Source organism: Myxine glutinosa, chromosome 4, assembly GCF_964187855.1.
Source record: "Myxine glutinosa chromosome 4, kmMyxGlut1.1, whole genome shotgun sequence".
Lineage (NCBI taxonomy): Eukaryota > Metazoa > Chordata > Myxini > Myxiniformes > Myxinidae > Myxine > Myxine glutinosa.
The window spans coordinates 57,466,562-57,480,299 of NC_136264.1; the positions used below are offsets into that span (position 1 = coordinate 57,466,562).

Sequence of the window (13,738 nt, forward strand, 5' to 3'; positions counted from 1 at the left end):
CAACAGTAATAAAAATGCTTTTTCATTCACAATAACCTACAACAGTAATAAAAATGCTTTTTCATTCACAATAACCTACAACAGTAATAAAAATGCTTTTTCATTCACAATAACCTACAACAGTAATAAAAATGCTTTTTCATTCACAATAACCTACAACAGTAATAAAAAAATGCTTTTTCATTTACAATAATCTACAGTAATAAATAAATGCTTTTTCATTTACAATAATCTACAACAGTAATAAAAAAATGCTTTTTCATTTACAATAATCTACAGTAATAAATAAATGCTTTTTCATTTACAATAATCTACAACAGTAATAAAAAAAATGCTTTTTCATTTACAATAATCTACAGTAATAAAAAAATGCTTTTTCATTCACAATAATCGACAACAGCAATAAAAAAAATGCTTTTTCATTCACAATAATCTACAACAGTAATTAAAAAATGCTTCTTAATTTAAAATAATCTACAACAGTCATAAAAAATATGCTTTTTCATTTACAATAATCTACAACAGTAACAAAAAAAATGCTTTTTCATTTACAATAATCTACAACAGTAACAAAAAAAATGCTTTTTTATTTACAATAATCTACAACAGTAATTTTTAAAAATGCTTTTTCATTCACAATAATCTACAACAGTAATTAAAAAATGCTTCTTCACTTACAGTAATCTACAACAGTAATTAAAAAATGCTTCTTAATTTAAAATAATCTACAACAGTCATAAAAAATATGCTTTTTCATTTACAATAATCTACAACAGTAACAAAAAAAATGCTTTTTCATTTACAATAATCTACAACAGTAACAAAAAAAATGCTTTTTTATTTACAATAATCTACAACAGTAATTTTTAAAAATGCTTTTTCATTCACAATAATCTACAACAGTAATTAAAAAATGCTTCTTCACTTACAGTAATCTACAAGTCATAAAAAAAATATGCTTTTTCATTTACAATAATCTACAACAGTAATAAAAAAATGCTTTTTCATTTACAATAATCTACAACAGTAAAAAAAAAAAAAAGCTTTTTCATTTACAATAATCTACAACAGTAATAAAAAATGCTTTTTCATTTACAATAATACACAACAGTAATAAAAAATATGCTTTTTCATTTACAATAATCTACAACAGTAATAAAAAATATGCAAGTGAAGTTTTATTGCAATAGGTAATTGCATGCAATACATGTTCTTTTGACTGCAGCTACTGCAGTGTTATCATACTAAAATATTAAATGTGTTGGTTGTCTGTCTAAATGTCATGTATGGTAGTGGACAAAACCATGGAAACATTTGGGTAAATGAGGAGCTACAAGCAATGGCTACCAAACAGGTGTGGCCCATTTGTTAATTACTCATGCAGTATTTTCTGCTGTATTAACTGCGACCGACCGTGTATTAACCGCACCCCGATTTTTCAACCTCAACATAACTATATATATATATATATATATATATATATATATATATATATATATATATATATATATATTGTTGCGGATCTCCTCGTCGGCCTTTCCCCTTACCAAGGGGGGATTAGTCCCCTTGTCTTTGACTAGCCGACGGGATCCGGGGCTATGACGTTCCTTCCGGACGGTGTTAAATAGGGTTGAAGGCCGAATTCCTATTACCTAAGTACCAACGCCACCTAGGAAGCAAGGAAATGAGCCCCGCCAGAATCATGGGTGTGAATCTGATAGTTAGTACACAACGCAGTAGGTGGGACATATCTAGTGTTTAAAACTGTCACACACAGGGTGTTAGGTTAAATGTAGAGGGTAACCACACCGAAGTGTCACACTAAGTTAAAAGGTAGTCCTGACCCTTGCATCAAAACCGGTCATACTCACTTGTGTGGGTTCGGCTCGGGGCCGAGCTTGGCGAAGGAGGTGTGCAGTGTTGCGGTTTTGAGAGTGTACATATAACATCATTAAAGGTTAAAGGTTTGCCCCCATAGTTAGTCCACAAGCAACACGTAGGCCCCTTAGAACATTAGTTATGTCATAGTATGTGTGAGGATAAGGCCATTTCCCTAGTATCATCTGCGTTGTGTAAAAGAAATAAGATAGGCCCCGTTCATTTTGCCTCCTCCCTCCAAATCTACCTCGTTGGGCGGAAACCATCCCGCGCCCCATTTTGGCTATTGCACCTCGCATTAGGATGCTCACTAGTCAAGGGACACGAGGTAGGCCTGAGAGAGGGAGGAGCGTGGCGTCAAGGTTGAAGCGGGGGAGACAGCAGCGGTAAGAGCCATAACCAATCAGGTCTCGGGTGACATGGCGTGAGGGGCGTGGTAAGGGCGTGCCTATATAAGCGCACGCACAAAGCCCTTGAACAGGACTCGTGCGAAAGAATCGTTGTAAGAGGACTGAAGCAGAGGAGTTGCACGATTTGCGCATGATAGAGGACTCGTGGGGAAAGGGCGTGCTAAGGAGGACTTACGCAACAGCGATCGTATGAAGAGGACTGAAGGGAAGGACTGCCCTTGTCAGGACTTCTGCGGGAGAGGCGCTTTGCTATTGAACTTGCATTGGGAGCGCCTATGAACTTGTATTGGGAGCGCATATAGCACCTGTTCATCTATTACGTACGCGGCCATGACCGCAAGTGTAACCGCCAAGCCCAGCTTACCTTTCGCCCCGTAATTGTCCGATCCGCGCCAACGACCCGCGGGGAGCTTCTGCCACCCTGACCATCTTCTTCGCGGTGCGAGTCGGGGACCGGAGCAAACTGCCTGGACATCATTCTTGGACCATCAACCTGACCATCTGCAATCCCCGTGTGAGTGTCTGAGTGTGAGCGGGCCCGTTGTCCTGGGATAAGTATAAGACTGTATAAGGCTGCACTGTGTGTTCTTCTTCTTCTTCTTGTACAAATTGTAAATAAATCGTGTTATTCCTTTTTCCCAAATTCGACCGTTTCAGTCATTTCCTTCATTGGGTAAGCATACACAATTACGAACCTGCTTGGATCGGGTTAGTCATTGCTAACGGCTTGGGTCACGGTTCGCTACCGCTCGGCGTTTCCACCTATAACAAACAAACAAACAAACAAACAAACAAGAAAGCAAGAAAACAAACAACCAGAGTGAAAACTGAGTACTCTCTTTCAGCGTGCGTCACTGCCGAGCCCCCTTCGGTGCCCAGCAATGACGTTTTGCAATGCCTGGAGATGGCATAGGAAAGGAGCGGTGTACAACAAACAACCAGAGTGAAAACTGAGTGCTCCCTTTCAGCGTGCGTCACTGCCGAGCCCCCTTCGGTGCCCGGCAATGACGTTATGCAGCGCCTGGAGATGGCATAGCAAAGGTGCGGTGCACAACAATAAGGAGAATGGGCTGCTGGATGGGTGAGAGGTACACACACTCACCTCTAAGCTGTCTAGCCTGGATTAAAATCCCCACCCAGCTATAAACTGTCATCCCAGTGTTTCACAGGCAGAGTGTTTCATCAATATGTGATCCTCCTCCTGGTCCATCGGATGGACGTCAAACTAGGTGTCCTGCCCACTGGCATAAATTGGTGGGCGATAAAGATCCTGCGGTGTCCTTCGCAAAGAGTAGGTGAGCTATCGCCAACACCCTGAACAAATTTCACATTCCTACCCCAACCAGCAGGGGGCATGACATCATGAGTACAGCTACACCTCCAGCCAATGATGCTACCCAGCAGCAAAAGAAGAAGAACCCTGTGTCTCTGTCCCCCTCCTCTTATTCTCTCTCTCATTCTTCCCATCATCCATCTTCTTCCAAATGTCCCTCTCATTTACAGTTGGTGTATTTCCCTGCTTTCCTGTGGGTGTTGGCTGCTTTGTTCTCTTTGTTCTGTACTCTAGCTCTTCCACGAGCCTCGACTTTACATACAAATTTAAAAAGTCAGTCCCTTATGCCATTCAGCAAAAGCAGAACCCCATCAATGGTTAAAACATCACTGATCCATAAACCATCCCATCAGCAGCAATAACCATATTTTGCCCACCAATAATTATGGCATTCACAAACTAAAAACGTTTTTATTGTACTTACATCTTTTGTAACAGGATCAAACCAATGAGAAATGTCTTTTCCAGCTTCTGCAATTATTGGCTTCAAAAGCATGTGTCCTGTCAAAGGTTCACGCACATTCAAGTTCAGGCAACATTTATAGCAAAACTCAATTTTAGCAAAACTCATTTATAGCAATTCTCAAATCCACCCCCCCCCCCGCCTTGCCCCTTCCCTCCTAAACTCCCCCCAAACCCCTCCATCCAAAAAACTCTGCCACCCCCCCCCTCCCCTTAAAATCTCCCCATCCTCATTTTTTCTCCATTTACCCCCTCTCACCCCTCCTCCTCAAAGCGTCCTCCCCGCTTCTTCCCCCTTCCAACTCTCACCTCCATCTCCCCCAACCTTCTTCCTTGCTCTGCCCCCCTCCTCAAATAACACCTCAGTGTGCCTCACACAATCACCATCAAACCTTTTCTCCGCCCCATCCTTCCCTTTCTCCTAGCTATTCTGAAATCTCTGACACACTTTCAACAGCTCTCCCTACCTCTTCCTCCTCTTCCACATCTTACCCTACCCCTCCTCCCCCCCCCCCCTGTTCTGTATCCGATGCTCCCCCTTCCGCTTCATTGACGGTATGGACCTCAAACACCTGGGGCCTTTGCTCAAACATGACTGATCTCTCCATACAGGTTGCTTCTGACAAACCAGACTTGATCTGCTTAACAGAAACTTTCCTCATTCAAGATGTCTCTGATTCCTTAATATCTCTCCCTGGTTACTCCCTCCTCCGGTATGATAGACCTGAGCCTCGTCCTGGAGGTGGGGTTGCTATCTTTATCAAAAACTCTCTTCCTCACTCGCCCTGCACTGCCCTCTCTCCACCTCACGCCCAGGATTCCCTCTGGCTACGGCTTCCCCTTAGCTCCCACCTTTTGTTCATATGTGTGGTGTACCGTCCGCCAAACAGTGATGACTCCATCTACATCTCGCTGTCTGATTAGATGGACCAACTTCTATCTACTCATCCCAACTCTCTCTTCCTCATATGTGTTGATTTCAATTGTCACCATGCCAGTTGGCTGGGTGTGGGTACCTCTCTCACCAGCCATGGCTCCTCAGCAAAGGACTTCTGCGACTCACTGGGACTGACACAATCTGTCAATTTCCCGACTCGGATCTCAGTCAACGGAGCATCTTCTCTTCCAGACTTGGTTATGACAAACTTCCCTGCAAATGTCTGCTGCTCTTCTTCTGCTCCAATCGGTTCTTCTGATCATGTGCTTGTTAAAGTGGACATCTCTCTGACCATTCTCAGAGAGCCTCCTCAGCGTCGACGAGTCTGGCATTTCACTCAGGCGAACTGGCACAGTCTTCAAGCAGCCATAAATCATCTGGACTGGTCTCCCATCTATACCGCCACTGACATCAACTCATCCTGGGAATTCTTCCAAACTAAATTGCTCTCTCTCATGCACAGATTTATCCCATCTAGTCTTCAGTTGTGATACCCTTCCTCCCGTCCATGGTTCACGGAATCTTGTAGTGAGGCAGTTGCCCAGAAACAACTTGCCTTCGCCTCCTGGAAAGCAAATCTCATGGAAGGAAATCTCATTTCCTTTCACAAAGCCCGAAACAAGTGTGTATCCACCCTCAGGAGAGCCAGGAAGCAATATCTCTCCTCTCTCAAGAATGAACTCTCAAACCTGTCTCCCTCTTCCAAATCCGAGTGGTGTCTGGTCAAATCTGTTTCTGGTGTTTGTTCCCCCTCCATCCCCTCCCTTACCTCAAACGGCTACACAGCTGACTCCGCTCGTGAAAAAGCTGAATGCCTCAACTCTGTGTTTGCTTCAACATCTTGTGTCCCAAACCCATCTCTCTCTCTGTACCCACCATACCCAGTCGTACCCAGCTGCTCCTGGACTCTGTGTCCTTTTCTCCTGACAAGATGGAGAAGTTTCTGTCATCCCTCAACTCTGATTCTGCAACTGGACCTGACGGCATCAGCCCATGGGTCCGAAAATCCTGCTCTGCTGCTATTTCACTCCCTCTCTCTCTGTTCTTTTCACCCTCTCTTTTGCTCAAGATCATCTGCCATCAGCTTGGAAATCTGCCAACATCACCGCTTTATCCAAAAAAGGTGCAAAAAACAGATCCTTGCAACCACGACCAATCAGCCTTCTCCCAATTATCAGCAAAGTCATGGAATCCATCATTGCGTCGGATATCAAATCTTTCCTCTTCTCCAATGGCTTGATCTCTGACCATCAATTTGGTTTCAGACCAGGTCACTCTACTCTGGACATGCTGCTTCTGCTGTCTCAACAATGGATGGAGGTCCTCAATGCCAAACAGGAAATTAGAGCTGTCTCACTTGACATATCACGTGCCTTCGATACGGTCTGGCACTCCACTCTGCTCACCAAACTCTCCTCCTTTGGTATCCATGGAAATCTCCACGCATGGCTTGCGGACTTCCTCTCTAGTTGTAGTCAACATGTGGCCCTGAATGGGTTTCTCTCACCTGCCCTTCCTGTTCAGGCTGGAGTTCTCCAAGGCAGTGTTCTTTTTTTCTGGTCTTCATCAATGATCTCTCTGACTCTCTTGAAAATCCTCTCTACCTCTTTGCTGATGACTGCAATCTCTGCCGGTCCATCCCTCAGATCGGCAGTCTGCAGCCTCCTCACTCTCTGCAGAGCTGGACAAAATCAGAGACTGGTCAAACAAGTGGAACATATCTTTCAATCCTGACAAATCTCACACTCTTACTATGTCTCTCCGATAAGACTGACTGGGACAACCCTCCCATCTACTTTCTGAACAATCCTCTCCAAGAAGTTCTGTCACTCAAGCTTTTGGGTGTCACTATTTGCCATGATCTTTCCTGGGAAAACCACATTTCTAATATGGCCTCCAAATCCAGTCGCCGACTGGGCATCCTCCGTCGTGCGAAGTCCTTCCTTGGCACAGCTGAGCTCCTCACCACATACAAGGCTTTCATCTGCAGCTCAATGGAATACTGCTCTCCCCTCTTGGCTGATGCTCCTGCCTCACACCTAGCTCGGCTTCACGCTGTTGAAACCAAAGCTTTCAGAATCATTGGAATCTCCCGTGATGAAGCTAACTCCAAGGGCCTTTCACTTCCTCACCGCAGGCAGGTTGGTGGCCTTTCTGTCTTCTCCAGACTCGTCTCTGGCCTTGCTCCCTCAGCTCTCTCTGGGCTCTGTCCCCCAAATATTCCTACAGGTCACACAAAATCTGCCTGCAACCCTCTTATGGTTAAACTGCCAAAATCAAGACTCTCTGCTCACCTTCACTCCTTCAATCCTCTTCTCTCCAGCATCTGAAACAAACTCCTTCACTCTCTTCATTCCCACTCCTCCCTCCAGGTCTTTAAAACAGCTGTTCACCACCATCTCGTATCTTCCCCCATCCAAAACCTTAATCTTTTCTACCCCCGCTAATTTCACCCCAGATCCACTTTTTTGAAATATCAACTTCATTCCTGGAAGTCCTTGCAGTGTCCTTGTGTTATATACTTCTACCACGCCCCCCCCCCCGCCCCTACCCATGCCTCCTCCCCCCAAGTCCTCTCCCTCCCACAGATCTCCCGATGTCCCTGCTCTCAAATGTTGTGTTTGTGCTTCCCCTTCTCTCCCCATCTTGTCTACCACTACCCTTATTACATGTTTTGTGTGTCTGTTTGATTTTTTGTTTGATAAATGTTAGCTCTTTCACGAGCCTCGATCTTGTATACAAAAAAACAAACAAACAAAAAAACCTTTGAGAATGCAGTGTTTCAGCAAGAGGATGCCTTTTTTGGGATTACATATGGCTATGTATTTAAACGTAGTGTGTTTGACTGCAGCACAACCTGGCCCTGCACGTCACTGTCAAACTTAATTTCTGAAATAATGTAATAATCAAACCTCCTCCTGGTAAAACTCCTAAAGTGCAGTCTGTGCTCACACATCAACTCTTTTATTCCTCTTTTCTCCGAGTTGTAGAACTGCCTTCCAGAGGTGGTCAATTCCACTCTTCCCTTCCGGGCTTCAAGAAGGCATAGCGTTACCGTCTCATGTCATCTCCCATCACTACCTGAAATCTTTTCTACCCTCATTAACCCTGTCTAACCCAACTCTCTTACAGGGTACCTTTCCCGAAATCTTTCTCTCTCCTATTCATGCCTGTTATGTCCACCTGTGGCCTTACAACTCCACTGTCAGTCAGTAACGTTGCATTTCTACCCTGTCACCTCACTCTTCAATGAGCTTCCATCTTGTAACCAAATGTCAAACTTTTAATACTCACACATAAATTTAAAAAATAATAACAATGCGCCAACATCAAAACAATTAAAACCTGATGGTGAACTGTGAACAACAACAAACACACACACACACACACACACACACACACACACACACACACACACACACACACACACACACACACACACACACACACACACAAACACACACACATAGTGAAGTACTGTCGTACCTAAAGCAGGAAGACCTCTGAATTTGATTATCAAAATGTAAATGTAAACTGATTATTTTATATATTTTTAACTTTGTACGACGTGAGCAAAACGTTAAAACATCACCTCGTTGTTGTGTCCATGTCTATATGTCTATATGTGTCTATGTTGTGTCTATGTCTATATTGTGGTGCTGTGCACACACAATTCGTTTGCCAAGAAGGTAGGCCACAACACTTTGTACAAACTGAAACACTTTAATAACAGCTCGCACGTAAGCACTGGGCGGGCTCGACTTTCGAGCCCGCATATATGTCCCGAGGCCACGCCTTGCCCCCGGGAATGGCCGGTCGGCCGAAAGGCGGGGCGTGTATCTCAGTTCCACCCTGCGCCTCGTGACGCCTTTGCTCCGGGCGTGGCCCGAGCTGCGCTTCCACGCCCGGACACTCGCGCCACCCACTGGTGCGCGGAATTATTGCCCACTGACACTGTGTCCGCCACACGCGCCCCCCCCAGAATTCCCGCGCACCTGAAGGGTGAGCTTGCGGGGAAGCCGGATGACCCGGCCGAAACGCCCCTTGGCGATGCGTGCAGAGCTGGGGGGTAGCGGGACGGCGTGGCTGGGGGGTGCCGGGGGTCTGACCGCCGGGGGGCGGCCTCGACGCGGAGGCAGAGCTGCTTGCGGGGGGTGGTCCAGATCGAGGTGGGCAGGCTTGAGGCGGTCCACGGAGATACAATCCGGAGTACCGCCGATGTCCACGGTGAAATGCTTGTCCCCGGTCTCCAGCACGCGGAAGGGCCCGTTGTACGGGGGCCGCAGCAGCGCCCGGGGGGCGTCGTGCCTGACAAAAACGTACTCCGCGGTGCGAAGCTCCGGGGCGACGTGGGAGGACGGGCAACCGTGGTGTGCCGTCGGCACCGGGGCCAACCTCCTGGCGGTCTCCTGAAGGGTGGAGCGCTGTTGCGCCGCGGACCAAGGGGCCATGGAGTCGGGGATAAATTCGCCCGGTACCCGCAGTGGTTGCCCGAAAACCAGCTCCGCCGAGGACGCGCGCAGGTCGTCCTTGGACGCCGTCCTGAGGCCCAGCAGGACCCAGGGGAGCCTGTCGGCCCAGCTGCCGTCGTGGAGGCTGGCCCGGAGCGCGGCCTTCATTGAGCGATGGAAGCGCTCGAACAGGCCGTTGGCCTGGGGGTGGTAAGCCGTGGTGCAGTGCAGCTTGACGCCGAGCCCTTGCGCCACTGCTCCCCAGAGCTCCAAGGTGAACTGGGGGCCGTGGTCGGACGAGATGTCCGAGGGGGCCCCGAACCGAGCAACCCATGTGGCGATGAAGGCTTGCGCGACGTCAGCCGCAGCCGTCGCTGCCAATGGCACGGCCTCCGGCCACCAGGTGATGCGGTCCACCATGGTGAGGAGGTGGGTGAAACCCCGCGAGGGGGGCAGAGGTCCCACCAAGTCGATGTGGACGTGGTCGAACCGACGTTCGGGCACCGTAAACGGGGCCAACGGGGCTTGGGTGTGGCGGTGGACTTTCGCGCGCTGGTACGCGAGGCACGTCCTGGCCCAGTCGCGGACATTCTTCCTGAGGCCATGCCAGATGAACTTCGCCGCGACGAGCTTCTGGGAGGCCTTCGTGCCCGGGTGGGACAGGCCGTGGATGGCGTCAAAAACCGGGCGCTGCCAGCCAGCGGGCACGATGGGGCGAGGCCGGCCGAGGGAGACGTCGCACAAGAGGGCAGTGCCCGTGACGTCGAACGGCACCTCGGTGACGCGGAGGCCCGTGATGGCGGTCCGCAAGGCCTGGACGTCGGGGTCGGCGGTCTGGTCCGCCGCCATCCGGGCTTAGTCGATCCCAAGGTGGACCGCGTGTGCGACGGACCGGGAAAGGCAATCCGCCACCGGGTTGTCCTTACCCGCGACGTGACGGATGTCCGTCGTGTACTCGGACACGGCAGAGAGGTGACGTTGCTGCCGGGCCGACCATGGCTCGGTGACCTTGGCCATCGCGAAAACAAGGGGCTTGTGATCGACGAAGGCCGTGAACGGGCGGCCCTCGAGCAGATGGCGGAAGTGTCAGACCGCCAGTTGGAGCCCGAGCAGGTCGCGGTCGAAGGTGCTGTACCGGCGTTCGTGTGGGAGGGGCTGCCGGCTAAAAAACGCCAGCGGCTGCCAAGCACCACTCACCCACTGCTCGTGCACCGCGCCCCCCGTGTAGTCCGACGCGTCGGTGGTGAGGGCGATTGGTGCATCGGGCGCCGGGTGCACCAGCATGGTGGCGTTGGCCAAGGCCAGCTTTGCACCCGCAAACGCCGCGGCCATTTGCTCCGTCCAGGCGATGTCACCTTTGCCCGGCTTCCCCCGGAGGGCCTCGTGCAGGGGGCGCAGGAGCTGGGCGACGCGCGGTACGAAACGGTGATAAAAATTCACCATGCCCAGGAATTCCTGGAGCCCCTTGATCGTGCGGGGGCGCGGGAAACTCCTGACCGCCTCCACCTTGGCCGGTAAAGGGATGGCCCCGTGCCTCGTGATGCGGTGCCCCAAAAGTCGATGGCGGTGACGCCGAAACGGCACTTCGCGGGGTTGATTATCAGGCCATGCTGGCCCAGGCATTCGAAGAGCGTGCGGAGGTGGAGCAGGTGCTCCTCCCAGGACGCGCTCGTGACTAGGATGTCGTCCAGGTAGACAAAGATGAAGGACAAGTCGCGCAAGACGCTGTCCATGAGCCGCTGGAACGCCTGGGCCGCATTTTTCAACCCAAAGGGCATCCGCAACAACTCAAAGAGGCCGAAAGGTGTGATGACGGCCGTCTTTGGTACATCGTCCGGTTGTACGGGGACCTGGTGGTAGCCCCGGATGAGGTCCACCTTGGAGAAAATGGTCGTTTTCGCCAACCGGGCGGAAAAGTCCTGAATATGCGGGACCGGGTAGCGGTCGGGGGTGGTGGCATCGTTGAGCCGGCGGTAGTCACCGCACGGCCGCCATCCGCCGCCGGGCTTGGGCACAATGTGCAGAGGAGAGGCCCATGCGCTGTTGGAGCGCCGTACGATGCCCAGCCGCTCCAGCGTGGCGAACGCCGCTTTTGCCACGGCGAGCTTCGTGGGGTTGAGGCGGCGCGCCCGGGCATAGACCGGTGGTCCAACGGTAGGGATATGGTGCTCCACCCCGTGTTTGATGGCCACCGCTGAAAAGGTGGATGGCATGAGCGCCGGGAAACTGGCGAGGAGGCGGGTAAACTCATCCGCTGCCGGAAGCGTACAGACTAACTTCGCCGGGACGGAACTGCTCAGCAAGCCGCTTGGTAAGCCGCTCGGTGAGCCACTCAGCGAGCTGCTCAACGAGCCGCTCAGCGAACAAGCGAGCGAGCTGAAGGTTTCGGCCTGGACGAGGTGTCGACGCTTAACGTCCACCAACAGCCCATTCGCACAAAGGAAGTCCGCACCGAGCAGGGCCATTGGCACGCTGGCAGTGACGAAAGACCATTGGAAGCGCTGCCCTCCGAACCGCAGCGAGAGGCAACGCTTCCCGAATGTGCGGATGGGTGTTCCGTTGGCAGCGAGCAAGGCGGGGCCCCGGCCCGCGGCTTGCTTGTCGGACGCGGAGGCAGGGAGGACGCTTACCTGCGCTGCCGTGTCGCACAGAAAACGACGACCAGACGAGGTGTCTGTGATGAACAGGAGGCTGCCGGAATGGCCGACGCTCATGGCCGCAAGTGAGCGCCGGTCCGTTCATTTCCCGACCCGTCGAAAGAACACGGCGGGCGGCACGCTCTAGCCTTGCGGCCGAACCTGGCATGATGGTAGCACCAGGTTTGCGGTGGTGGCTGCTGCGTCGGCCGTGCCGGAGGTGGTGGTGGCGGCGGCGGCGGTAGTGGGCGGGGCGTAGCAGCGGCCACGAGGGAAGCAGGGGGCACTGTAGCCTCCGCACCGGGATCCACTACGGCAGCACCGTACGCCGACCGCGTGTCGCAGGCCGCGAAAAATTGGTCCGCCTCTCCGGCCAGGGCGCGGGGTTCCGTTAATTTCTAACCGGCCAGCGCGAGCCGCACCTGCACAGGTAGCTGGCGGAGGAAAAGCGCTCGGAACAGGAAATCCGGGCGCTGGTCTCCAAGAAGGGACACCATAAAATTCATCCGAACGGACGGTCATGTGTCGCCGAGGGCGGGAAGGTCCAGGAGGCGGTCGGTGCGTTCGACCTCCGTGAGCCCGAACGTGGCGAGGAGAAGACGTTTGAGCGCCGCGTACTTGTGGGCGCCCGGCGGGCGCCGAAGGATGGACACGACGCGGGCGGCAATGCTGGGCCCGAGGGCGGCAACCACGTGGTAGTTCATGGTGTCGTCCGCCGTGATGCCCCGGAGCTGGAATTGAGCTTCGGCCTGCACAAACCAAACGTCGGCTTGCGCTTCCCAGAACTCCGGGAGTCTGACGGTGACAGCGTTGTTAGCCATGGCGCGTTCAGGGGTCAGCTTCGGCTGAACCAGTCGGGGTCACCAGTGTGGTGCTGTGCACACACAATTCGTTTGCCAAGAAGGTAGGCCACAAAGCTTTGTACAAACTGAAACACTTTAATAACAGCTCGCATGTAAGCACTGGGCGGGCTCGACTTTCGAGCCCGCATATATGTCCCGAGGCCACGCCTTGCCCCCGGGCGTGGCCGGTCGGCCGAAAGGCGGGGCGTGTATCTCAGTTCCACCCTGCGCCTCGTGACGCCTTTGCTCCGGGCGTGGCCCAAGCTGCGCTTCTACGCCCGGACACTCGCGCCACCCACTGGTGCGCGGAATTATTGCCCACTGACACTGTGTCCGCCACAATATAGTATAATATGTCTATGTTGTGTCTATGTCTATATAGTATATGTCTATGTTGTGGCTATGTACGCACCTTTGTACTTGTAGTAGAGCGGAGTCACGTTGTACACTTTGCCCAAGAATGACAGCCACATGTCTTCAGGCTTATTGTGTGCGGCGACTTCGCGTGGCAAGAAGTACTTGGTACAACCCATGTTTACCCGATCTGAACTCTAACCCACGACACCTCCGTTGCCTCAGTCTTCGGTGTTCACCACACCTCACTCAGTCCCATGCGCATCTACTCTCGGAAATTTATTTACCGCCGTTTGACGGCCACCCTACGGTTTGACGGCCACCCTACGGTTTGGCAAACGTTTTCTTGCAATATAAACCTTCAAATCTCCTCTTTTATTGAAAATCCGCTTTCCTCATTTCAAACATATATAATACCTCTCCCGCCCTCTTCGT

At 51.2% G+C, this 13,738-nt stretch overlaps 1 protein-coding gene across 1 annotated transcript in view; it reads right to left on the reverse strand.

Moving 5' to 3' along the window:
• Positions 1-13,482, reverse strand: part of CYB5D1 (cytochrome b5 domain containing 1) — a 158,199-nt gene extending 144,717 nt beyond the window's left edge. Inside the window, exons 1-2 of the mRNA XM_068112369.2 lie at positions 13,362-13,482; positions 4,046-4,122 (exon numbers count right to left, since the gene is read on the reverse strand). Coding sequence (XP_067968470.2) covers positions 4,046-4,122; positions 13,362-13,482 — 198 coding nt within the window. The remainder of the gene's footprint in view (positions 1-4,045; positions 4,123-13,361) is intronic.
• Positions 13,483-13,738: the final 256 nt, after the last annotated feature.